General features: G+C 36.6%; 1 protein-coding gene across 6 annotated transcripts in view; it reads right to left on the minus strand.

Annotated features, from left to right (window-relative positions):
• MGAT4A (alpha-1,3-mannosyl-glycoprotein 4-beta-N-acetylglucosaminyltransferase A) overlaps positions 1-26046 on the minus strand; it is a 155903-nt gene that overhangs the window by 60390 nt on the left and 69467 nt on the right. For 5 of the 6 annotated variants that reach the window (XM_004752879.3, XM_045077788.1, XM_045077790.1 and 2 more), the window contains exons 3-4: positions 9327-9494; positions 7004-7144 (exon numbers count right to left, since the gene is read on the minus strand). In XM_004752879.3, the coding sequence (XP_004752936.2) occupies positions 7004-7144; positions 9327-9494 (309 nt within the window). The remainder of the gene's footprint in view (positions 1-7003; positions 7145-9326; positions 9495-26046) is intronic. The other variant, XM_045077791.1, reaches the window with a different exon arrangement.

Genomic DNA, 26046 nt, shown 5'->3' on the forward strand with positions numbered 1-26046 from the left:
TAGACCACAATGTAAGTCCCAATAAATTGGAAAAGATTGAAATCATGGCATCCATCTTTTTAAACCACAATAGTATAAAACTAGAAATCAAAAGAAAAAATCTGGAAAGAACACAAATACATGAGGATAAATAATAAACTACTAAACAATGAAGTAAAGAAATCAACCAAGAAATCAAAGAGGAAATTAAAAAAATACACAGAGAAAATGAAAACATAACAGCCCAAAATCTTCAGGAGGCAACAAAAGCTATTCTAATGGGAAAGTTTATAGCAACACAGGCTTATCTCAACAAGAAAAATCTCAAGTAAACAACCTAACATTTAAAGGAGCTAGAAAAAGAACAAACAAAGCCCAATGCCCACAGAAAGAAAGCAATAATAGAGATTACAGCAGAAATAAATGAAACAGAGACTTAACAGTAAAACAGATCAATGAAACCAGGAGCTAGTTCTTTGAAAAGATCAAGAAAATTAATATGCCTTCAGTAAGATTCAGCAAGAAAAAAAAGAGAGACTCAAATAAATAAAATCAGAAATGAAGCAGGAGAAATAACATCAACCCTTCAGAAATACAAAAGCATTTAAACTTTCATAAGAGATTATGAAAGTTATATGCCAACAAATTGGACAATATGAAAGAAATGGATAAATTTCTAGAAACAAACAGTTTTCCAAAACTAAATTAGGAAAAAATAGAAAATCTGAACAGATCAATTACTAGCAACAAAATTGAATCAGTAATTTTAAAACAAAAAAAAAAAACAAAAAAACAAAACACCACAACTCCCAAAAAATATAAGTCCAGGACCAGATGGCTTTATAGGTAAATTCTACCAAACATTTAAAGAGTTAATAAGTTAATACCTATTCTTTTCAAATTATTAGGAAAAAAAAAAAGAGGAAGCTTCAAAATTCATTCTATGAGTTCCAGCACTACCCTGACACCAAAACCAGAGGAAGGCACTAAGTAAAAGGAAAACTACAGGCCAATATCTTTCATGAACATAGATGCAAAAATCCTCAACTAAATATTAGCCAACTGAATCCAACAATATGACAAAAATAATTCACCATAATCAATGGGATTTATTCCAAGGAAGAAAGGGTGGTTCAATATACACAAATAAATCAACATCATACATCATGTTAATAAGAGAAAAGACAAAACCGTAAGATCATCTCAATAAATGAAAAAGAATTTGACAAAATCCAGCATCTGTCACAATAAAAACTCTCAACAAAGTGGATTTAGTGGGAACATACCAGAATATAATAAAGACCATATATGAAAAATTAACAGCTAGCATCACACCCATGGTGAAGAACTGAGAGCTATTCCTCTAAGATCAGGAACAAGACAAGGATGTCCACTCTCACCACTGTTATTCAACCCAGGAATCGAAGTCCTAGCCACAGCAATCAGACAAGAATAAGATATAAAAGGCATCCAGATTGGTAAAGAATTAGTAAAACTTTCACTATTTGCAGATGACATGATACTATATATAGAAAACCCCAAAGACAGCTAGAACTGAAAAATGAATTCAATAAATTCACAGGATACAAAATACACAGAAATCAGTTGCATTTCTATTCACTAATAATGAGATAGCAGAAAGAGAAATTAAACAATAATCTCATTTACAATTGCACCAAAAAGAGTAAGATACCCAGTAATAAATTTAACTAAGGAGATGAAAGATCCATACCCCAAAAACTAAAAAACACTGATGAAACAAACAGAAGATGACACAAACAAATGGAAAGGTACTACATGCTCATGGCTTCAAAGAATCCACATTGGGGCCCCTGGTTTAAACCTCTGCCTTCAGCTCAGGTCATAATCCCAGGGTCCTGGGATTGAGCCTCCCATCAGCCTCTCTGCTCAGCGGGGAGCCTGCTTCCTCCTCTCTGCCTGCCTCTCTGCCTACTTGTGATCTCTGTCAAATAAATAAATAAACTCTTTTTTTTTTTAAAGAATCCACATTGCTAAAACTTCCGTACTACCCAAAGCAAGCTACAGATTCAATGCAATCTGTATCAAAATAACAATAGCATTTTTCACAGAACTAAGACAAAGAATTTAAAATCTGTATGGAATCACAAAAGACCCTAAATAGGCAAAAAAATTTTGAGAAAGAGCTAAGGTGAAGGTATCATAATCCCAGATTTCAAAATATACTACAAAGCTGTACTAATCAAAACAGTATGGGAGGTACTGGCATAAAAACAGATCAATGGAACAGAACAAAAAACCCAGAAATACACCTATACTTATATGGTCAATTAATCTGTGACAAAGGGGGCAAGAATATACAATGGAAAAAAGAGAGTTTCTTCAATAAATAGTATTGAGAAAACTGTACCACTTTTTTACACCATACACAAAACTAAACTCAAAATGGATTAAAGATCTAAGTATGAGTCATGGAACCACAAAAACCCCTAAAAGAAAAGATAGGCAGTAATCTCTTGAACCAATGTCCAATCCTTACCAACACTGTTTTGGAGTTGTCTCCTCACACAAGGGAAGCAAAGGCAAAAATAAACTACTGGAGACAAACCATAAGTGACTCTTAATCTCACAAAACAAACTGAGGGTTGCTGGGGGGAGGGGGTTTGGGAGAAGGGGGTGGGATTATGGACATTGGGGAGGGTATGTGCTTTGGTGAGTGCTGTGACGTGTGTAAACCTGGTGATTCACAGACCTGTACCCCTGGGGATAAAAATATATGTTTATAAAAAATAAAAAAAAAAGTTGGAGCACTTAAATAGGTATACAGGAGTTACTGAAAGGGGGGGTGTGGGGGAGAAAGATAAATACTATACAATTTCACTGATATGTGGAATTTAAGAAACAAAACAAATAACAAAAAAGACACCAAAATATGGACTCTGAAGTACAGCAAATAAGCTGGCGTTTGCCAGATGGGAGGTGGGTGGGGGGATAGGTAAATAGATAAAGGGATTAAAAATATACTTATAACAAGCACTGAGTATAAAATTGTTGAATCATATTGTACACCTGAAACTAATATAACACTGCATGTTCAATTTTAAAATTAATTAAATAAAATTATTTTTAAAAGAAATTTCCCATATTTGTTCCAAACAAATATTTACTGAACACCTATCAAACCCAAGGTATTATTCTCGTCGATAAGGATAATAGTGAACAACGAAGGTAAGGTCTCTCCCCTCACGGAATCAATATTCTAGCAGAGGGAAAAAGATAAATAATAAAATCTTAGCAGGTGATAGGTTCTAACAAATTAAAATGTGGCAATATTAAAAAGAGTAAGTGGGGAACAGGGAAAGGGACAGATATCTCTATAGACACCAATGTTATGGAAGGCCTCTCTTCTATCACCTGAACTGATAACTAATGATAAGAAAGAGCAGATGAAGAACATTCCAGAAGAGGAAACAGCAAGGCCCCAAAGAAACAATGATCTTAACACAGTCAAGAAATAGAACAGAATGTATCTAAAGCAGAATGCGCCTATATTCAGAGAATTAATTCGCGGTCAGATCAAATGTAACCTTAAATTTAGTTTTAACTGACTATAAGAGAAAGTCACTGTAGAATTATAAGTAGGGGAGTGACATTATCCAATTTTTAATTTTAAAAAGATTACCAAATTTTGTGGCAAACAGATATAAAAGTATTCAGAGTAAAAATGTTTTGGGGAGATCAGTTAGAAGATAGGTGCTCTGAATTAGGGTACTGGAAATGTAGCTGAGTGGACAGACTGGAGAGAGAGCACAAGTGGGGGCAGCAGCAAGCAGGCAGGAGGAGAAAGCGAAGCAGGCTCCCCACAGAGCAAGGAGCCCGACGTGGGGCTCAATCCCAGGAACCTGGGATCATGACCTGAGCTGAAGGCAGCTACTTAATCGACTGAGCCACCCAGGTACCCCATCTACCCCAATTCTTTGTGCCCTCAATGCAGTGTTCTACAAGAACTACATAGTTCTACAAGAACTACATAGTTCTGAACTCAATCGTTCAGATTGCTAATCTGATCTTCAGCTGTATCTACAGTTTATTAGTCCATCTATATGGTAATTTTAAATATAAATCGATGAAATTAGAACCAGAGATAACTAACTAATCCTTTATGAACTGGCCTCTCATCCCTCTAAAATATATTGAATATGTGTAATTTCTAAATTACATTCTTCTTGCTCTGCAAATTCAATTTCCTTGAGTATTAAAAGTCATTCACAATGTGGGTTTCCTTAAATATTTTGTAACCCTAGTTGTACAATACGCCCTTTACCCATCTGTAGTTGCTGTATGTATTTATTGCAGCCTGCAAATTTCATGGAAGGATCTAGAAAGGGTGTGGGTTGGGAGGGGGTGGCTGGCAGGTTTTTGTTCTTCACAAGGAATTCAAGCCCCTCTTTAGACAGTAGTTACCTGGAACATTCTCCCTCTTTAGTCTTAGGAAGACTTAACTGGTCTGAGTGCTGTTCCTTATTTAGTCAGCCTGACCACTTTATAACAATTTTTAGCAAGAAGTAGTTTTTCTTTGATCTAAAAAACAGAAGAGGCACGTGGGTGCTCAGCTGGTTAAGTGTCTGCCTTTGGCTCAGTTCATGATCTCGGGGTCCCAGGATTGAGTGAGCCCTGCATGGGGCTCCCTGTTCAGTGAGAAGTCTGCTTTTCCCTCTGCGCCCCCTCTGCTCATGTTCTTGCTCTCAAATAAATACATTTAAAATCTGAAAAAGAAAAGTTCTTAATATAAAGTCCCTAAAAAGATTTTGGAGCTGCACAAAATCCCAGCATACATATACAGAATTACTTTTTCTATGTACATTTTTCTAAATAGAAAGTGTATAGTTTTCCTAGGATAGCCAAAGGGTTCTTTGACTCTAAAAATGTTAAGAACCACTGCTTATGGATTTAAGAAAGTGATTTTAATGTAAATCTGAGGGTTTTCTTATATATTTTTTTTCAAGCTTTTTTTTCCACCTCTCAAAAGTAGTGCCGGCTTGGTAACAATGCTAACTAGCAGAAATCTGGCTGACCAAGATTTCATTATATTTATGATAAAGTCATAAACAAATGGGATGGAACATAAGTATCTTCAAAAGGGTAAGAGAATGTCACATTTACAAAATAACAAGGAGCTTCCATAGGAGAACCTGTTAGATGTTGCGAACTTTTAAATGACTTTAAAAATACTTGTACTTTCAGAATGGATAAAGAAGATATGGTCCATAAAGATATGGAGGAATATTATGCCTCCATCAGAAAGGATGAATACCCAACTTTTGTGTCAACATGGATGGGACCAGAGGAGATTTTGCTAAGTGAAATAAGTCAAGCAGAGAGAGCCAGTTATCATATGGTTTCACTTACTTGTGGAGCATAAGGAATAACACAGAGGACATTGGAATATGGAAAGGGGGAGCTGGGGGAAATAAGAGGGGGAGATGAAGCATGAGAGACTGTGGACTCTGAGAAACAAACTGGGGGTTTTAGAGGGGAGAGGGGTGGGGGGTTAGGTGAGCCTGGTGGTGGGTAGGTACTAAGGAGGGCACATATCGCATGGAGCACTGGGTGTGGCGCATAAACAATGAATCTTGGAACACTGAAAAAATAAAATTAAAAAAAAAAAACTTGTAGGGGCGCCTGGGTGGCTCAGTGGGTTAAAGCCTCTGACTTCAGCTCAGGTCATGATCTCAGAGTCCTGGGATTGAGCCCCGCATCAGGCTCTCTGCTCAGCCGGGAGCCTGTTTCCTCCTCTCTCTCTGCCTGCTTCTCTGCCTACCTGTGATCTCTGCCTGTCAAATAAATAAATAAAATCTTTAAAAAAAAAAAAAACAACAACTTGTACTTTCTTTTCATTTGATATTCTTATTAATGAAGACATCATCTAGACCAGCAAATGTACTAAATGACTGAGACACCCTACCCAAACAGTGATTATTAAATGGAGAGATATAATATCAACTTCAGAAATAATTAATGATTAATGTTCTGAAGAAAATAATTCAGAGTACACCACCCATCTTGTTAGTCGTTGTACATCCAGCATCTGCTGGATAATTATTTATTTAATCAATAAGGAAATGGAAGAATGAGTTAGTCTGAACATGATATTTTAAGAATTATCACTTCGTTAGGAAGGCAGAGTGCAATTTTAAATGATTCATAAAGTAGAAAGATGGCAGAACTAAAAGACAAATATAAAAGCTTATGCTAATAGATCAAATAATATAAGAAAATGCAACATACACAAAAAAGTAAATACCCAAGAATCCTACTGAATTAAAAGCAGATTAAATCAGCGTTTCAGAAACATTATCACAAATATGAACCCCAGTATCTATCGGGTAATGGTTTTAACAAAAGACAAAAGACTTATTAGGGGAGCAAAACGATATTTTGCTATCTACATTTTAAAACCTCCAAAGAAAACATTAATAAAGTCAAAATAGAGGAATAAAAATAATGAAATAACAGTTAAGTAGGGCCCACAAGGAAAATTAAACGTCTGGCAGTTTTAACAAGAGGAAAAAAATAAACAATAAACTATATTTTCACTATATGAGAAAAAAAGTAAACCAAAGTATTTCTATTATTGTTTGAAAGGTTAAATGAAAGCGATTATATGCCTTCCAGCTCTTTAAGAAAAAGCAGGGGCAAACAGAAAAAAACCTCTCTTGACGATGATGAGACTGTGAGAACTATTAATGTAGAAAGAAAACACAAGAAAAAAAAGTCACCTCAAATTTTCAAAACAGAAAAATTAAAAAGGTTTAAACACTTTTCTGCCTGGAGATGGGGCTTAAACCAGATTTCTCATGCCTATATACTCTGATCTATGGCAAAAAATATCTAACTCCTTTCAATGTAAACGAATCCTAAGTTATTATGCAGAGAGAAGGAATTTTTCTTCGTTGACCTGCCAGACTTCTAATGGTCAATGTTATACTCCAAGATCCAATTAAGACCAGCAGTATAACCACAGTAAAAAACAAAATAAACATACCTCCTGTTCTTCCGTTACCAATCTGCAGAGCAGGCTGAAGGCTTCTTTCATTTTGCAATAAATGAGGCAAATGATAATAAATACTTGGCACTTGAAGAGATTTTTTGCTTGTTAACTCCTTTAATAGCTTAAGAGTATTATCTAAAACAGAAAAGCATAATTAATGATCGCCTTACTTACAGAAGTTACTGATTTTACAAATATTGCAGTAAAAATTTATGAGCACTAGAACTAAAGAATTTTCTTTCCTGATTTCATACTTTGGTGAATAAGATCTCCATTTAAAATGAAAAAAGACACTTCTGCAACCAGAGTTTCATAGAGTCCCAATGTTGATACCACTCTGAAGAAGCCAAAGTACCATGAGAAGACAGAATGCTTTCATCATGGAATGCTTTCATCGTTTGCTGTTAAAAAGGTTCAGTTCAGAACTCAGGCCCTGCAGAACACACTCGAAACATGCTACCCATTTATGAAAATGTAATAAGCACATTCACCACAATAACTTTCACTCTCCTTATGCTATTCTATTTTACTGAATTTTCAAATGGAAGATTTTTTTTCTTTCAAAAAAAAAAAAAGTACAATAATTTAAACAGCACAATTTGAGAATGCCCTATACAGATCCTAATTTTCAAGTAGATTTTCTGGGTTTTTTTGGAGGACTTAATGAACCCTTTAACATAATATGAAATAAAAACTCAATCTAGTAGGCAATATTGTTTTACAGTTCCAACTCTATTTTAATTTAACCTTTTAAATACGGAGTTGGGAGTAAGGATTTAAAGCCTCAAAGATTTCAGGCAAAACTATATGAAAACTCCATTAAAAATATGACAAGAATCAACAATTCACAAAAGAAATGCAAATGACTGTTATACTTAATCTCACAAGTAAAGAAACAATTATAAATTACAAGACATTAGTTTCAACCTATCAACTTAGCATAAGTTGATAATAATATTAAATACTGGTGATAATGTGATACATGTTTCAGCTCTTCAGCTATTCAGAAGAGCATCAAAAACCCTAGAACAAGTCTGCTTTACTAGTCAATAATTTCCCTTTTAGGAATTTCACTTTTATGCATGCAACAAGTATTTATCTATTTTGTCTCAGCGACTGTGTCATGTGTTTAGAAATGAACAAGCCACTAAAACATAGATCCCTGTTTTTAAGGAAATCATAATGTAATGAAATAACATAAGGGCTACCAGAAATGTGACAAATTTATACACAAAGTTGTTCATCGCAGAGTTAGAAATTGGGGAAAAAAAACAATATAGGAAAATCCTATTTGCCTAATATTAGAAAAATATTTAATTCATTATGGTATATGGTTAACTGACATATAGCCAATGAAAATAGCATTTTTGAAGAATATTCAAAGACACAGTGAAATACTAATAGCCTAATTTCAAAAGTTAAAACGAGGCTCTAACACCCAATCACAATTTTGAAGAAAAATATAAGTGGAAAAAAGACTAGAAGGAAACAAAAAATGTTAGCAGAAATCAACTGGCAGCAGGCTTATGGGTGCTTTATTTTTTTTTTATTATCTGTCCCATTCCATAAGTTTAAGTGTTACTGTGCCATAACACACATTTCACAATCAGGAGGGGAAACATGCAGCATGAAAATTTAAAATAAGGTCAGGTAGTGAATCCAAGACAAGAGGAATGAATGATAAAGGATGGGAAGAGATGCTGCTAAATGAAAAAATATATTAATCCTGAAAGATTACATAAATTCTGAGGCAACTGATTACATACACATGTCAATTTAATTATTAAACTAATGAAAACACAGAAACAGAGAGGATAATTGTCACTCATCTTACTCTAACCACAAATTGTCAGAGAAGCAACAGATCAGATACCCCAAAAGTGCACACTGTAATAAAACCATATTTTTTCCCCTGTCAGAGATAAGAGTACTAATTGCTTCAAATAGCTCAAAGGTTCTCCAGAGTCTATCTGAGGCCCATACAGGTCACAACATAAACATGTAAAAACACAAAATTAAATTTTAATCTCATTTGGAATATGGTTTTTAAAAGATCTGGCTTTTTGCTATGGTCGGTGAAATTTATCCAACTGAAATCTAAATCAATATTATGTTACTCTCTTAAAATCAAAGTGAGTAACTAATCACAACTGTTTTATTATAATTTACCATGACAGGGAAAGTTTGTGTGATGTCTCTCGCTGGAAACAGTAATAAATGCTGGCTGATAAGCTACTTTACACGACTTTCAAATAAATTACGTCACGTAACCCTTTGAAAATAATAATTTTTATAAAACTAAAAATATCATTTGTACCTGAAAATTTATTTAATGGATCCTTACTTCCATTTGCTTCTGCTCCTACACGCTTGAACTGCTGTACAATGGCATTTAATTCAGAAGAGCGCTGAGAGATTCTATGTTCAGCTATTCGAAGACGTTCTTTCAAGGCAAGAAACTCTCGTTGATAAGCAATCAGTTTTTCTAGAAGCAAAACCAGAAGTTTTTAATGTATTTAAAAAAAAACAAAACTATAAGATCAGAATTTTTACAGTCACATTTTTCCAGAAAGATATTCATTTGTGTATTGCTACAGAACTGAAAATAAAAAAGAGCCCCAACCAGTTATATATAAAAAAGCCTGCACTAATGTAATGCTTCTTTTTTTTTTCCTTTCTTAGCATTAGAAAGCAATTTATTTTTTTCCCCTGAGGCTGTAAACTTTTTTTTTTGGTTTAAGTTCAAGTTAGTAAACATAGAGTGTATTACTAGTTTCAGGGGTAGAATTTAGTGATTCATCAGTTGCATACAACACCCAGTGCTCATTACATCAAGTAACCTCCTTAATGCCCATCACCCAGTTACCCCAACCCCCACCCACCTCCCCTCCAGCAACCCTCAGTTTGTTCCCTAAAGTTAAGATTCTCTTACGTTTTGTCTCCCTCTCTGTTTTTGTCTTTTCTTATTTTTTCCTTTCCTTCCCCTATGTTCATCTGTTGCTCTTTATATCTGTAAGAATGCAAGCACTTTCAACTAAGCACATAACAATGGAAAGACAGGGATAAAAGGATGAAAAGTTTTTAGAATTAACACTTCAAGCATAATACTAACATCATTTCTCAAAAGGTCCAAACAACTATAAAAACCTTATTTGTGGGGCTCCTGGGTGGCTCAGTTGGTTAAGTGTCTGCCTTCAGCTTGGGTTATGATCCTGGGATCTGGGATGGAGCCCGGAATGGAGCCCTGCATCGAGCCAGCACTGCGCCCTGCATCTGAGCAAGGAGCCTGTTTCTCCCTCTCCCTCTGCCTGCCTCTCTGCTTGCTTGTGCTCTCTCTGTCAAATAAATAAAATCTTAAAAAAAAAAAAAAAAGAAGACCTTATTTGTATTAAGAAGAGAGAGATAAAGTATTGAAACTGATGATAATGTATCTAATAATAAATTACCATTTATAGCATCATCATTTATTTCTATAGGCCGTTTCCTCTGTACTTCCTATTCTGCCAAGATTTTCCTAGGCCAGACTTTGGCCAAATTCCTGATTCCTAAAAACTCTACCAGGCAGATGTAAAAATCAACTGGGATGACCACCGTTAAAAATCATCCTTTTTTAATTTGAGAGAATCACAGGTCAGGAAAACCTGGTCTAGGAAATAAAAGTGGATTTTATGAGGATAAATGTAGGCATTGAAACAACCGGCTCAGAGGGACAAAGTGCAGAGTGAGAAGAGCCCTAAGGACAGAGCCATAGAAATCCAAGGGATGGTGGGAGAAAAAGCATTCATTAACCACGATCAGCAATGCTGAAAGATAGCTGAGGCTATGGGAGTAGGAAGAGTAACTCCACAACCTCATTAAACTAAGAGAAACCCTAACAATGGTTTTCAACTTTGTATCAAGTTAGGTAGGCTACTATTTTGACATCTAAACAAAACACACTTCAGAAAGACTGCTTTTTACTTAATATTATTATCTCGGCTTTATTCAAGGATAGACTCAATAAGAAACAGACTTACAAAAAATAAATCTGCATGTTTCATAAAGCTAGTCTTAAAAACAGGCAATTATGTTGTTCTTTGTCCCTTACACAAAAGCCCACACAGTAAACATCTCTTCAGAATTTTTGTGGCAGGGGGAAAAAAAGTCTACCCTGCTCAACTGTCATTCTTCCTTATATTGAACAATGACAGACATGTAAGCAGCTGTATTGCCCCTTAACTTGCTGGTTTTAGGAGGGAAGGAACGACAAAGCAGGCTGTAATTAGGTCAGACATCAAGGGAGTTTCCAGGTAACCAGCAAGGTCCTAATGACTGACCTGGGTAGTGGCCCAATAAAATTCATTACTATGCATTCATAGTTTAGGCACTTGTCCATATGTATAAACTCATTAAATAAATGAAATGTCTAAAAGATGCTATTCACAAACATGAAACTATCAACAATTATATTCTAACAAATACTGTAACAATTGTAACAAGAGATACCCAAGATTCATGTAATGAAAACTACAAACCCCTTACTGACACCTGTAAGAGTAAATGAAATCATTGCTTAATCCTAAGTGAGAAGACTCAAACTTGTAAAAAAATTATAATAATAAAATAAATTTAAAAATAAAAATGAATTCTACCATAAATTAAATAATAAATTCAGTTCAATACCTTTCAAATAAATAATGAAACTTCTTTGGAATATGACTTTTTACACGTGATCCTAAAATTCACCTAGAGGAGAGAATGTGTTTAAAGAGGGGAAAAAAGGGCACCTGGGTGGCTCAGTGGGTTCAAGCCTCTGCCTTCGGCTCAGGTCACCATCCCAGGGTCCTGGGATGGAGCCCTGCATCAGGCTCTCTGCTCAGCAGGGATCCTGTTTCCCCCTCTTTCTGCCTGACTCTCTGCCTACTTGTGATCTTGTCTGTCAAATAAATAAATAAAATCTTTTAAAAAAATAAATAAAGAGAAAAAATAAATAAATAATAAAGGGGAACTCGCTCTGAGATCAGAACACACTGGAAGGCTATAGAAATTAAAACACTGTGGACCACCAGGTCCGGAAAGTGTGGACAAGAGCCGATTACACGAAGCAGGCGGTGTCCAAAATCAGCACTAGTGAACAGTCCTTTCAGTTCTTCCCTCTTTCAGCAAGTTAAAATCCTCTTGCGAACAGTCACGCAGTGCTGAGATTGTGGTTTCTTGACACCACCCACCCAATAGAGAATTAGAACTCTCTGGAGGATAAGTTTAAGATGAACCTGAAACAATCTGGTATAAAATAAGAAAATGCTATTTTAAAAACACCACCACCACCACCACAGGACTTGCTGAAAGGGCACAGCAAGGTACCTGAGGGGCTCCTAACCAAATTAGGGACAAATTTAAGCACAAAACAAATACTGATAGTAACAAATAAGGGAAATGGGTTTCTTTATAGCAGAATGCCAACTAATAAATGAAGAAGGAAGGATTAATGTTGGAAAAATCACCATTTCACAGCTATCACAGAAATAACTGATTCAAGCAAAAATTAGACCAGCAGGTGAGAGTGTGCTGAGGAAAGGGCTATGTATTTCACCTCCAAGTATCTCCCCACAAAGTGCTCATTACTTACAAAGGGAAAAATATGCTAACGTTACCATGGAGAAACCTGGTAGCTACTTTGCTTAAGTGATCAAAGTTCCCATCAGCAACCAGAAAACAGAAATGACATGACTGCTGATGTGAGGCACAGAGGACACGCCTTATTCTTGTGGCATTCCTGCCAAAAATACATAATCTGAATCTAATCTCAAGGAAACATCAGATGCATCCAAACTGAGAGACAAGGTACAAAATAAAAAGCTCATACTATAAAAAAAAAAGTCACGGCCATCTAAGACAAAAGGCTTGTGAGGAACTGCCACAGATGAAGAGATGAAGGAGCCATGAAAACCCAATGCAAAACACAGTCCTGGGCAGAAACCTGGACCAGAAAAGCTAAATCCTACAAAGAACATTACTGGGGGAAAAATAACAGAATATAGGCTAAAGACAAGATACTACGCCAAAGTTAAATTTCCCTAAATTAGATTTTCATACTGAAGTATTTTGCAGAATTCCTTGTTCCTAGGAAATAAACATTAAATTAGTTAGGGATTAAAAAAGCATGATTTCTGTAATTTATACCCAAATAGTGCTGAAAAGAAACAAATTATCTCAAATAGGTGACAGAGACAAAATAGTCACAAGAGGTGAGATCTATAAAGACATTTTGTGCTGCCCTTGTAACTCTTCTTCATTTGAAACTTAAAAAAAATAAATAAATAAAAATAAATTAGCTCTGGAAGGCATACAGGTTAGGTCTTTTAGCAGCTCTGGATTGGGTGGGATATGGACCTGAAGGCAGTCTCTGTCCTTCTATGCATTTTCTTGGTACTTTTTTGAAACCACCTTCCCAGAGGCCAGGTTCACCAAATAGGGAGAGTAACCATTACCACCAGAGAAACGCTCCCAGCCCTTACTTCAAAACACTGTTCTGCTCTGAGGTGGCCAGGCCATGCTCCTGAAAAGATCCTTTGGGCCCATGGAATACTGGATAAAGCCCTAAGTATTTCCTGTCAGCCCAGATGCTAGTGCTGCTGTTAGCCCAAAGTCCACAGCTATGAGAGGGCTCTAAATGGATCATTTCCCATCTCTCACATCCATCCTTGGTTTCTAACTCCATACTTCCATATTTAAAGGGTTCTCTCCAGACATCACAGCAAGTCCGTACTCCATCTACAATGCCAGGTCAATGAATTAAAGTATGCGTGGTAAAGCCCTTAGCTAGACCTGCTAGGATACCACAGAACACTGCTGGCTCCTTTCAACAGAGAGGAGTTATAATTTCCTCACAGCCCCCCCCTTGGAATGCAGTCTATCCTCTGTCATCTACCCAAACACAGGCTCACTAGTGACTTCTAGAATATGGGAAGCTATATTTCCCATAGTTTTATGCTGCTCCCTTAAGGAGAGTAATAGATCATCCCAGAAGTTCAAACTTTAGCATAAAAGACAAAAAAATTCCTTCAAATTAGTGATCACATGTTTGATGATTCTCTGTTCTCAACATTAGTAACATAATTCTTATTTTTGCTTTTCTTTAATCATTTAAATCAGTTTCTACTGGGGGATTGGCAGGAAACTGTAGGAACTCTTATACTATCATCTTACTAGGAAATGTCTAGTTTTGTTTCTTTTGTTTTTATTGTAGACTGATTCTAACTTTTTTTAATTGTAGAAAATTATATATCCAGATGAGACAATGAAAGTACAAATCATGCTGCATGAACCTAAGACTCTGAAACATACAAAATTTCCAAGGAAATCACTTTAATTCCTTCCAAGCAAATAATCAAGCCAGTTTTCCAGAGAAAAGTGTACCTATAGTTCCTCAAAGACTTATCAGGTTGACCCATATGAAACTGCTGATATTTGATCTTTTTTTTGCAAAAATGTCAATTTCATGTGGTTCAACAATTTAAAAATAACAGCTTTGGACCCAACAATTTAAAAATGCATGAATATAGATGAAAAACTAACAAAAATAAAAACTAATATCCAATATGTAATATATAAAAACAACAAAAAATTTCATTTTTCAAGCAACAGTACCTCTTTATTAGCAAGATGTGGGGGACACCACTGAATTCTATGAGCTAACATTAAAAACCAGCTTTTTATATTAAAACTAAAATTACCAAAAATTAAACCCACTTTTAAATTTTATTTTAAAATATATTAACAATAAAGTTCTGACACTGAGAAGAACATTGATAAATAGTCTGGTCCACCCCTCTGTCCTTTAGTACTACAACAAACCACTTCACACAGATAAATATTTAAATATTTAAATACATACACACACACACACACACACACACACACACACACACATATATATATATATATATATATATATATATATATATGGAGATCCCTCAGAAATAGATTCCACAATTTAACAAGCTTTACTTTTCAGAAAGTCATGGCCTTTGAAAAACATTTCACTTCACATTCATCATTCTTAAGACAACCATTTTTTTAAAAAAGAAGGCCCAGATGAAATTATGGGCAGTTTCTCATTTAAAGATCTCTTAAAAAATAAAAGAACTGCTGGGGAAGGTATGTGCTATGGTGAGTGCTTTGAAGTGTTTAAACCTGGTGATTCACAGACCTGTACCCCTGGGGCTAATAATACATTATATGTTAATTTAAAAAATAATAATAAAAAAGAACTGGATTCAGAAAGGGTTTAGAAGAACTAGTCTAGAAAAGCCAAAAGACAAGTGAGCAGGACTCTAAATGACATAGGTTGAATGAGATTTGAACAGACAATTCTAATTAGAACGGATATAGCTAAAAGTTACAAACAAGAAGAGGTATCTCATTCTCTAATGTTCCCATGCCTAAGAACCACCTGGAAGAGACTGTTAAAACAAAACTCTGGAGCCCCACCTCAGAGATTTTAATTCAGTAGGTATGACATGGTGCTTAAGAATTTTAAACAAGCGGGGCAACCTGGATGGCTCAGTTGGTTAAGTGTCTGACTCTTAATTTTGGGTCAGATCATGATCTCAGGGTTGTGATGTTGAGCCCCATGTCGGGCTCCATACCTGGGCATGGGACCTGGGTAAGATTCTCTTTCTCCCTCTGCCCCAGCCCCACGCCTCTTAAGATTTTTTTTTCAAACAAGCTCCACGGTGAAGCTTAGACATCTACCGAGCAGCACTAAGGTAACCAATACTGACCTCAAACTAGGTCTAGACTCAAGCAGCCGGGAAATCTGTATAGCTCTGCTCTACTCTCTACTAGCTGCTTCTCCTCTCTCTGGCTTACATGTTAAAGGATCCAGGGACAGAAGGTTCTGGACATAATCCTCAAAATTGCATTTGGAGCACAAAGGGATTTCAAAACATCCAGTGGACACCTATTTCTAAAGTCTTCTTAAGAATTATGAAGAATTACCAAAATCATTCCTTGTTTCTGGAATATTCCACTCAGGATCCATCATACAAGCATGGATTAGAAAAGACCAGCACCCTTCTAAACTCAAAGGGAAAATGTGGTTCACAGATACACAGAACCATATACTGCATTTAAAATAAAACAATGAATAAAATTCCTTTGTTCCCGGGGCGCCTGGGTGGCTCAGTGGGTTAAAGCCTCTGCCTTTGGCTCTGGTCATGATCTCAGGGTCCTGGGATCGAGCCCTGCATCGGGCTCTCTGATCAGTGGGGAGACTGTTTCCTCCTCTCTCTCTCTCTGCCTGCCTCTCTGCCTACTTGTGATCTCTGTCTGTCAAATTAAAAAAAAAATAAAATAAAATTCCTTTGTTCCCTTACATAATGTTTTCACTATGCTTACAAAACAGAATTCTAACTAGTGAATGAATACCACCAGATAAGCTACAGTTGAGAAGTTTTCTAGAATAAAATCATTACTTGCGAGTTGTCCCCTAAGTAATATAATCATTAACAATGTCATTCAAAAGAGACTTCCAGGTAGAGGTTTAATAAGTTAAAATTTATCCACTGACCTTATAAAGCACAATCCCTTAAGATAATCAAATGATGCTGCATATACCTGTTACAACAGACTCCTAGAAATATTTTCTTAATCTAAATAGCTGCAAATAATTTTCTTTGAGTTCTCTGAGGACAGGGAAATCTCCTCTTAGCAATTATCCTGAAGTCCCAAATTCCATTATCATAGTGAAAGGAGATGGAAAAACAATAAACCGCATAACTTAGGAAAATGCTTACTATACTATACTTAGCCATATGTTTATGACCATTCTTTACTTTCAAAATATATCAACAATGATTTTATCAAACCCAATTTTTAAAAATTCAACAAGCTATAAGGAGCTCAGAGTAAATATTAGACAGTTACGAACTCTTTTCCCTGAGTACTTAAACTTATGAGCAGATGCTTTTCCAAAAAAGTGCTTTGTCCCCAAAGGAAAAATTGTATTCTAGAAGATATAATAGTATGTCTTTTCCCATGAAGAATCACTCAAAACAGGGCATTATATTTTACATTAGAATCATCTTTATTTAAAATGCAGAATACTGGGCACCTGGGTGGCTCAGTGCATTAAGCCTCTGCCTCCGGCTCAGGTCATAATCTCAGGGTCCTGGGACCAAGACCCACGTCAGGCTCTCTGCTCAGCGGGGAGACTGCTCCCCACCCCAACCCTGCTCCCTGCCTGTCTCTCTGCCTACTTGTGATCTCTCTCTGTCAAATAAATAAAATCTAAAAAAAAAAAAAAAAAAAAAAAAGGCAGAACACTGACCATTAGCCAATCCTACACTACGAATTAGCCCTACCAACAAACATCATGTCCTCTTGCTGTAGCTCGCTAGATCTGATTATTTCTTTTAGGATCTATTTCATGCTTTCTTCTTCCCTCTTTACTTTCCTCTTGTTTCTTATTTTCCACCTTTCTCCCATAACAGTCTTCAGCAAAACCCTTTTTAAATTCTTCTGTGTTTCTTTCTGGACTTCTCATTTTCATCCAGAAACTTCATATCTCTCACCTCTTTCTTCTTTCCTATTATTCACACTACCCACCCCCTCATCTACCCTGCAATATCCCCACTTTTTCTGCTGTGTTTGTTTTAAATTACAGAGGACTTTTTTCTCCAATTGACATAAGCAGTCCATTTACCTGGAGACATTAATTTTGCCATCTTTTGTCTCACTGAAAACAATTGAGAATTTAGGATTTTTCCTTCTTGGAACCACAGTGGCAAGGGAAAAAAAACGAAATTAGCAGGAAAACATTTCACAATTACTCGATAAATCAGAAAATAGATGGGGAGACAAGTAATATCACTCTGAACTCCAATAATGTTGGTGAAATTGATTATAAAAGTGAAATCTCAGACTATGGCTTTCCAGATGATAATATCATGAATGAATTTCATCAAGTTCAAGATCAAGGCTTCTAGTTACAGATCAAAACAGAGATGCCCCTAGCCTTCCCACTAAATATAATAAAAACCCTGTACATTACATATTACAACAAAGAAGACTCAAGTAGAGAGAAGAAGGGGAGTTAGAAGTGACAGTGGAACCCAAGGAACAGCACAACAGTGAGTTCTCGCAGTCTCTTCTTTTTGCTTGGTATATTCCAGATTGAGTACTGGAGAAGCCAGCAGCATGGAAACACCACAGGAGCACACAAAAACACCCCAAGAAAAATTTGCTCTCTCCAGACAAAGGACTAAGGATGGAGCAACCTAGCAAGAGGGAAAACTTTTAGACAATAAACACTGTATTTCTGACCAAACACCATGAAAACAACCACGGTCCCATCTCCACGCCACTGGCAAAAGCCAACCACAGAGTCTAGACCTCCACCATTGTCCAACTGTAACAAGGTCTCACACACACACACACACACACTGATGGTATCAGAAAAGACTGTGTGCAGGGCATCTGGGTGGTACAGTCAGTTGAGCGTCCAACTCTTGGTTTCAGAGCAGGTCATGATCTCAAGCACATGAGATCGAGCCCCACAACAGCCTCCAAACTCAGCACAGAGTCTGCTCCAGATTCTCTCTCTCTGTCCCTCAAGCTCGCTTTCTCTCTAAAATAAATAAACTCTTAAAAAGAAAAAAAAAAGGGGGGAAAGGAAAAGACTGTGTGAAGAGTGGGGACTTACATTATCCTTCAACAGTAATGTGACCCCCACCCCCACCCCGCAAATGCTTATCAGTAGAGACCACATGGAAAACAGTGACAGGGTACTTCCTCCTCTGCCAGCCAAACTTAGTGTCATCAGATGCCTGATAAGGAACCAATCTCCCACCTCTGCAACAAAAATAAGGAGCCCCTTCCCACCTGGTATCAACAGAGGCCAAGTAAGGAAGATGGATTTCTACCTCAGGCAGTAATAAGGTGGCACTCCACCTTTGCCTCCAAATCCAAAATTGGTGTCAGAAAAGATCAGCTAAGGGGCATTTGGGTGGCTCAATCATTTAAGCATCTGAGTTCAGATCAGGTCATGATCTCAGGGTTCTGAAATCAAGCCCTACGTCAGGCTCCCCACTCATGTGGGGAATCTGCTTCTGTCTCTTCCTCTGCCCCTCTCCTGGCTCATGTTCTGTCTCTCTCTCAAATAAATAAAATCAAAAAAGAAAAAAGAAAAGAAAGAAAGAAAGAAGGCCAGCTAAGACAGCAACTTAAACAAGACCCAGAGTCTCATAACATAATACTCAAAATGCCCTGGATAACTGAAAATCACCCATCATACTAAGAATCAGTAAATCTCAAACAGAGAGAAAAGACAATCAGTAAATGTTAACACCAAGATGACACAGATGTTGGGAGTTACCTGACAAAGATTTTTTAAATTTTCTTTAATTTTTTAATTTGTTTTATTAACATGTAATGTATTATTAGCCCCAGGGGTACAGGTCTGTGAATTGCCAGGTTTACACACTTCACAGCACTCACCACAGCACATACCTTCCCCAATGTCCATAACCCCACCACCCTGATAAAGATTTTAAAGCAGCCATCATAAAAATGTTTCAATGGGCAAATTTTTAAAAAACTGAAGAAAAAAAAAAAAAAGAAACCCTATGCAAAGAAATCAAAGACAGAAGTAATAGAAACAAATGAAAATTTTACAACAGAAAATACCATAACTGAATTTTTAAAGATTTAATGTATGGACTGAATAGCAGAATGGAAAAGAAGAAAGTGTTGGTGAATCTTGAGAAAGACAACCAAAATTGCCCCCCAATTTGAATAACAAAGAGAAAACAGACCAGAAAAAAAAATTCTCAGGAACCTTTGAAACTGTAACAAATGATCTGAGATCTAACATTCTTGTCAGGAAACGATAAAGAGAGTAGGCTGGGAAAAGCAGTAGAAAAAATAATGGCTAGAACTTCCCAAATTAGGCAAAAGATGTAAACACACATAAAGATGTAAGAAGCTAAGAAAATAACAAAAAGATAAACCCAAAGAAACCTATGCCAAGAAACAAAATAAATGAACTTCAGAAAATTAGAGACAAAGAAAAAAAACTGGTAGCAGCCAGAGAGAAATGACACATTCCAGTGGAAAAAAATAATAATAATTTGAGTAACTGCAGATTTCTCCTCAGAAATCATGGCAGCCAGAAAAAGATGGCATGACATTTTTCAAGTACTGGGGGAGGGGGTGTGGGATGGAGGAGCCTCAGCAGGTGGAGGCGGGGAAGAAGGAAAAAAAAAAAGAACTATCAACCCCAAATTTCACCTGGCAAAACTATCAAATAAGACATTCCCAAAGGAAAACCAATGGAAATTTTCATCAGCAAAGCGACCCTTTCAAAATGGCTAAAAGGAAGTTCTTGAAATGGAAAGGATAAAAGAAGGAATCTTGCAACACCAGGAAAGAAAGAACTCAAAGAGCAAAAATAGGATAAATACAGGGGCACCTGGGTGGCTCAGTCTTTAAGCAGCTGCTTTCGGCTCCGGTCATGATCCCAGGGTCCTGGGATAGAGTCCCACATCAGGCCTGCTTCTCCCTCTCCCACTCCCCCTGCTTGTGTTCCCTCTCTGGCTATCACTCTCTCTGTCAAATAAATAAATAAAATCTTAAAAAAAAATAGGATAAACACAATGAGGTTTTCAAATTATGTTTGGTGGCTGAAGCAAAAGTATAACATTGTCTACGTACATTCTCAATGTAGAGAAAATATTTTAAAACAATTATAAACTATGGAGGGTAAAGGGGCTTTAAAGGATGTAGGTTCCCATACTACACTTAAACTGATAAAATGCCAACAGCACTAAACTGCCATGCATATATATATCTCACACCTAGAGCAACCAGTAAAATACCTGTATGAAGAGATACACTCAAAACACTACAGATAAATAATAATGTAGTTTTTTAAATATTCAAGCAACCCTTAAGCTGTTAGGAAAATAGAGAAACAACAAGAAAAGAGAGACTAGTGAATAAAAATAATATGACAAAACTTTATAAAGCCTAACATCACTAATCACATTAAATGCTAATATTCTAAAAATACCAAATAAAAGAGATTGATAGAGTGGATTAAAAATACATAATCCAGGGGTGCCTGGGTGGTGCAGTCAGTTTGAATGCCTGAATCTTGGTTTCAGCTCAGTTTCTGATCTCGGGCTTGTGGGATCAAGCCCCACACAGGGCTCCACATGCAGCAGGGAGTTTGCTATGACTCACTCTCTCTCTCTCCCCCTCTTCCTCCACCCCCCCCAAAATAAAAATAAAATCTTTAAAAAAATACATGATCCAATTATATGCTATTTCATACCATGGAAGGTCACTCAGAAATTAAAAGGAACACAGGGTGCCTGGGTGGCTCAGTCCCTTAAGCGTCTGCCTTGAGCTCAGGTTGCTATCCCAGGGTCCTGAGATCCAGCAGAGCCTTGGGCTTCCCACTGATCAAGGAGTCTGCTTCTCCTTCTCTCCTTCTTCCTCATTGTGTGTGCTCACTCTCTCCTGCTCTCTCTCAAATAAATGAACAAAATCTTAAAAAATAAAAATAAAAAAGCACAAACTACTGAAACACCCAATAACTTGAATGGTCTTCAATTACAGTGAGTGAAAAACAAACTGTAGTAGGTTGCATACTATGTGATTCTTTTTGTGTAACATTTTCAACATAACAAAGTTATAGCAAGGAGTAAAAGATCAGTGGTTTTCAAGAGTCAGGGAGGTAGGCAGGATCATGGGTGACAATAAAGGGGTAGCACAAAGGAGATCTTTATGGTGATAAAATTGTTCTTTACCCTGGGTGGTGGTGGTGGTAGTGGTGGTTAAGAGAATCTGTACAAGTGATAATATGGCAAAGAACTATACACACCCATAGTACCAATGTCAATTTCCCATTTTGGCATGGTACATTACACATACATAACTTAAAACAAGTAACCACTAGAGAGAAATGGGTGAAGGTTACATTGTATCCCTCTGTACCATCTGCAGCTTCCTGTAATTCTCTAATTTTAAATAGTTTTCTAAGAAGCAAAACAAAAAAGAACCAGTGGATGAACAATAATTTCTAAGGACAAAAAGGAAACACAACATTTTCATCCAGTTGGTCATATAACTGGACAGACATCCTCACAAGATCTGCCATAAAAAGCGAGAACATCCTGTTTTGCTAAAAGGATGAATGATGGTCTTCTCTTGTCTAGCATGTATGTATGCAACAACATTTACTGGATTAGTTCATAAGCAGACAAATGGTAAAGGCTAATGCACATGCAAAAGTCATTAAAAAGACATGATGCAGAAATGGAAAGACTTAACTGGCTTCATCATTCTGTTCATTAATTTAATAATGAAAATGTTTTGCAATTAAGAAGCAAATAAGACAGCCATCTTCTCCTTGAACAAAATTATCAGCTGCAAAAGTTTCCATAAGTTTTGTGTTTGGATGATTCAAGTGCAAAAGAACTAGAAGTAATGAGGAGTTAAACCTATTACAGATGTATTTAAAACCAAGAATTACAATTTATAAGCAGGGTGTATTCCAGGTTTATGCAGGACAGTTGATGAGCAGTTAGCTGTGTTCAAAGGACACTGCCCATTTCAATTTGTATACCTACCAAACTAGAAAAATGTGCAAAAATTTGGCTTTCCTAAATTTAAATTATTAAAATTTACAATAAAGTTGTTTTTCCCTACCAAACTTTATTTTTATTTCCATATTATTTGTAAAATTACAATAAAAATTAATGAAGGTTGCTCACTGGACCCAGATGATAAACAATGATAAAAATCCAAATTTACTGTATGATAATATTGTAATAAAATGATAAAACACTATTTTTTCCTGGTAAAATGAGGCCTTTTAGACTGATTTTAAGGAAACTGCCACTTCCACAGTTCATCGCTTCCCACACCACTTAAGGCAAACCTCAGTGTTTGGTGTTTCCACTCTAGAATCGTGCTGCAGAAGGGCAGAAAGGATCTCATGATTCAGTCCACTCTAACAAAGTGACCTATCAGGGTAACAGCTCATCCACACTCTCAATCCGACTCTACACCTCTTTCATCTAATGACCTAAGGGCACAAAGAGAGAATGGCCCTATTCCTACAGATATCAGAAGTTGTAGTTGCCACAAAAAACACACACCCTGAAGTTCTCATTCACAGGCTGAGCAGACTTCTCGAAAATTCCTTAGGCCCTTCCTGAAGCTTTTCCTACATTGTGGAATTTCACATTCGCCCACCTTGCTTCTTTACACAGATGCCTCTGTAAACCTTCATTTATCCTTCACCTGGATTAGAATATAACAGTTCTTGGACACCTTCTGGTATTCATCTCCAACTATTCTCTGGATGATCACACAGCTTATCTTCCAAGCTGGAAAAACTTAAGTGACTCCCGACTTAATTCTCCAACATTATCTCTAATGCCACTTAGAATTATTTCTTGCTTCAACAATATCAAACTGCTTGGGTGTCTCCAAACCCAGTACAAGTTTCAACCCTCTCTGTGCATGCTGTCTGCTCATCAGACCTACCCTTTTCTTTCTTCGTTTTTGAAATTCCATTCATCCTTCAAAATATTCTTTGGTCGTCTTCCCTATGAAGTTTTCTTTGACCTCTGTCCTCTTTATCTTTTTTTTTTTTTTAATGATTTACTTAGGGGGGGAGGGAGAGCAGCAGACTCCCCACTGAGCATGAAACCCAATGCTGGACTCAATCTCACAATCCTGAGATCATGAGCTGAGCTGAAATCAAGAGTTGGATGCTTATCCAACTGTGCCTCCTCTTTATCTTAATTACACTCCTATTTTATACCTACTACACTGTACTATAACTACATATATATCTCCTTTTCCCTACTAAAGTATGAGTTCCAGGATGGCAAATATGTCAGGAAATCCCAAGACCACACCCAGGTTCGCTGATTCAATAGAAGGACTCACAGTACTCAGCATACAGTCATATAAGCAAAGGGAAAATGCATATGGGTAGAAGTCTGGAGGAAACCACGTACAAGCATCCAGGTCTTCTCCCAGTGGAGTAATACAGGACACACTTAGTTCCTCCAGCAATGAATTCTGACAACACATGCAAAGTGTCATCTACCAGCAAAGCTCACTAGAGACTCCGCGCCCACTGTTGTTATTGGAGGCTAGTCTTGTAGGCAAGCTCTGGCTAGCACATACCAAAATTCCAGACTTTAAGAAGGAAAGCAGATGTTCAGCATAAACTAAATTGCTTGTACAAATAATTTAGGCACAATAAGCCACTCTTATCACGTAGGCTAAGTTTTATATCAGTGTTTACCAGCCAAGTTCCCAGATGGGAGCCGAGAGGTCCAGCATTGCAGGCAGGCCTTTCTAATGATAAGCAGTCCCAGCTCTGTTGTTAACTCTCTTTGCAGCAGGAATCACATTTTAGTTTTTTTCCCCCTAAATGTCAATGACTTGTAGAATGCTACGTAATTAGCAGCTATGCCAGTGAACTACAAATCCTCTTAAATTAAAAAAAAAATTAAAAGAAACTGATGTTTAAAACTGTATGTATAAAACTTGTCATAGCCTTATTTACATGGTTAAGCTAAAGATGGTAATTATATAATCGAATGTTTTGGACCCACTAAAAACCATGACATGGGAAACATCTGTGATTTATTAAGCAAAAATGTAGGTTATATATTATGCCTGATATGATACCAATTACATTTATATTTAGTAGAGTAGCTCTCAAGCTTTTTGGTCTCAGAACTTTCACAGTCTTCAAAATTACAGGACCCCAAAGACCTTTTGTTTATGTAAATTATATCTATTATATTTACCATATTAGAAATCAAAACCAATCAACATGTAAAATATTTAAAACTATTTTAAAAACATTAAACCCTTTACATGTTAACATAAATAATATATTTTACCAAAAAATTACTATTTTCTAAAACACAAATTTAGTAGAGTGACATATGCTCAAATCTCTCTAATGTCTGGCTTAACAAAAATACAGCTGTATTCTCATAGCTGCTTCTGCTATTTCTTTTGAGAATGAAAAAGGCAACAACCAAATAACTTATCGGTACTTCTCCAAGAATAGTCTTGACTTCGTGAACCTCTTGAAAAGGTCCCAGGAATCCTCAAGTCCTTGAACCACACTGTGAGAACTACCAGTCCAGAAAAATGAAAGAAAATATACCAAAAATGTTACCAACGTAGTTCTACCTGCTAGATTCTGTTGACTAGCATTCTATTTCGGACTTCTGTGCACATTTATATTCTATTAAATAAGACTGACCTGAGAGCTTTTTTTTTTTAATGCTATTCTTGTCCACTACCGGTTTAAGGGTACAATGTACTTTATCTGTGTACTTCATTAAACAATGGAGCCTAGAGCTGGACCATTACTCATATCCCCAAAACTTGGCTGGCAGTCTTTCGAAAGCACCACAAAAAATTCAGTTAGCTAATGTTCTGTAATAATCCAGTGTTCTCAATTTAGTCCTCCTCTAATATGTCAACCATGAATAACATCCTTTCAGAGTTAAGAATACGTCAAGCATAGATTTCCACACAACCTCTGAGCACAGCACATGCTTAAGCAGCCTTCCATCCTAGAAAAATTAGATTAGGAAAATGTTTTAGGAAATGGATGGTAGCCAACGAAGCTGAACATAAAATAATGCCAAACCAAGCCCAAAGGATAAATCTGCCAACTTTAATATGTAAGTAAGAAAGGCGACTGGCCTACCTGGGAGAATGTAGGCCCTCTTCAGATTCTGTTTTAAAATTAGGTCCTTATTTACAATGCCTCAGATATTAAAGAATTCTCCCTCTCTCTCTCTCTTTTTTTTTTTTTTTTTAGAAATTTATATGGCAAAAACTTTATGCCACGATTTTATGTGTATATATTTAGAGCCTGAAGAACCTTAGGTGTAATGGGTCTCAAGCCTGCCTACAAATCAGAATCACCTGACAGAACATTTTAAGAAATGCCCAGAGGACTTCTAACTTCTACCATAACAGACTGAGAAGGCCCACAGAAC

The sequence above is a fragment of the Mustela putorius genome, unplaced genomic scaffold, assembly GCF_011764305.1.
Source record: "Mustela putorius furo isolate JIRA1106 unplaced genomic scaffold, ASM1176430v1.1 tig00000224_pilon_pilon_pilon, whole genome shotgun sequence".
Classification (NCBI taxonomy): Eukaryota; Metazoa; Chordata; class Mammalia; order Carnivora; family Mustelidae; genus Mustela; species Mustela putorius.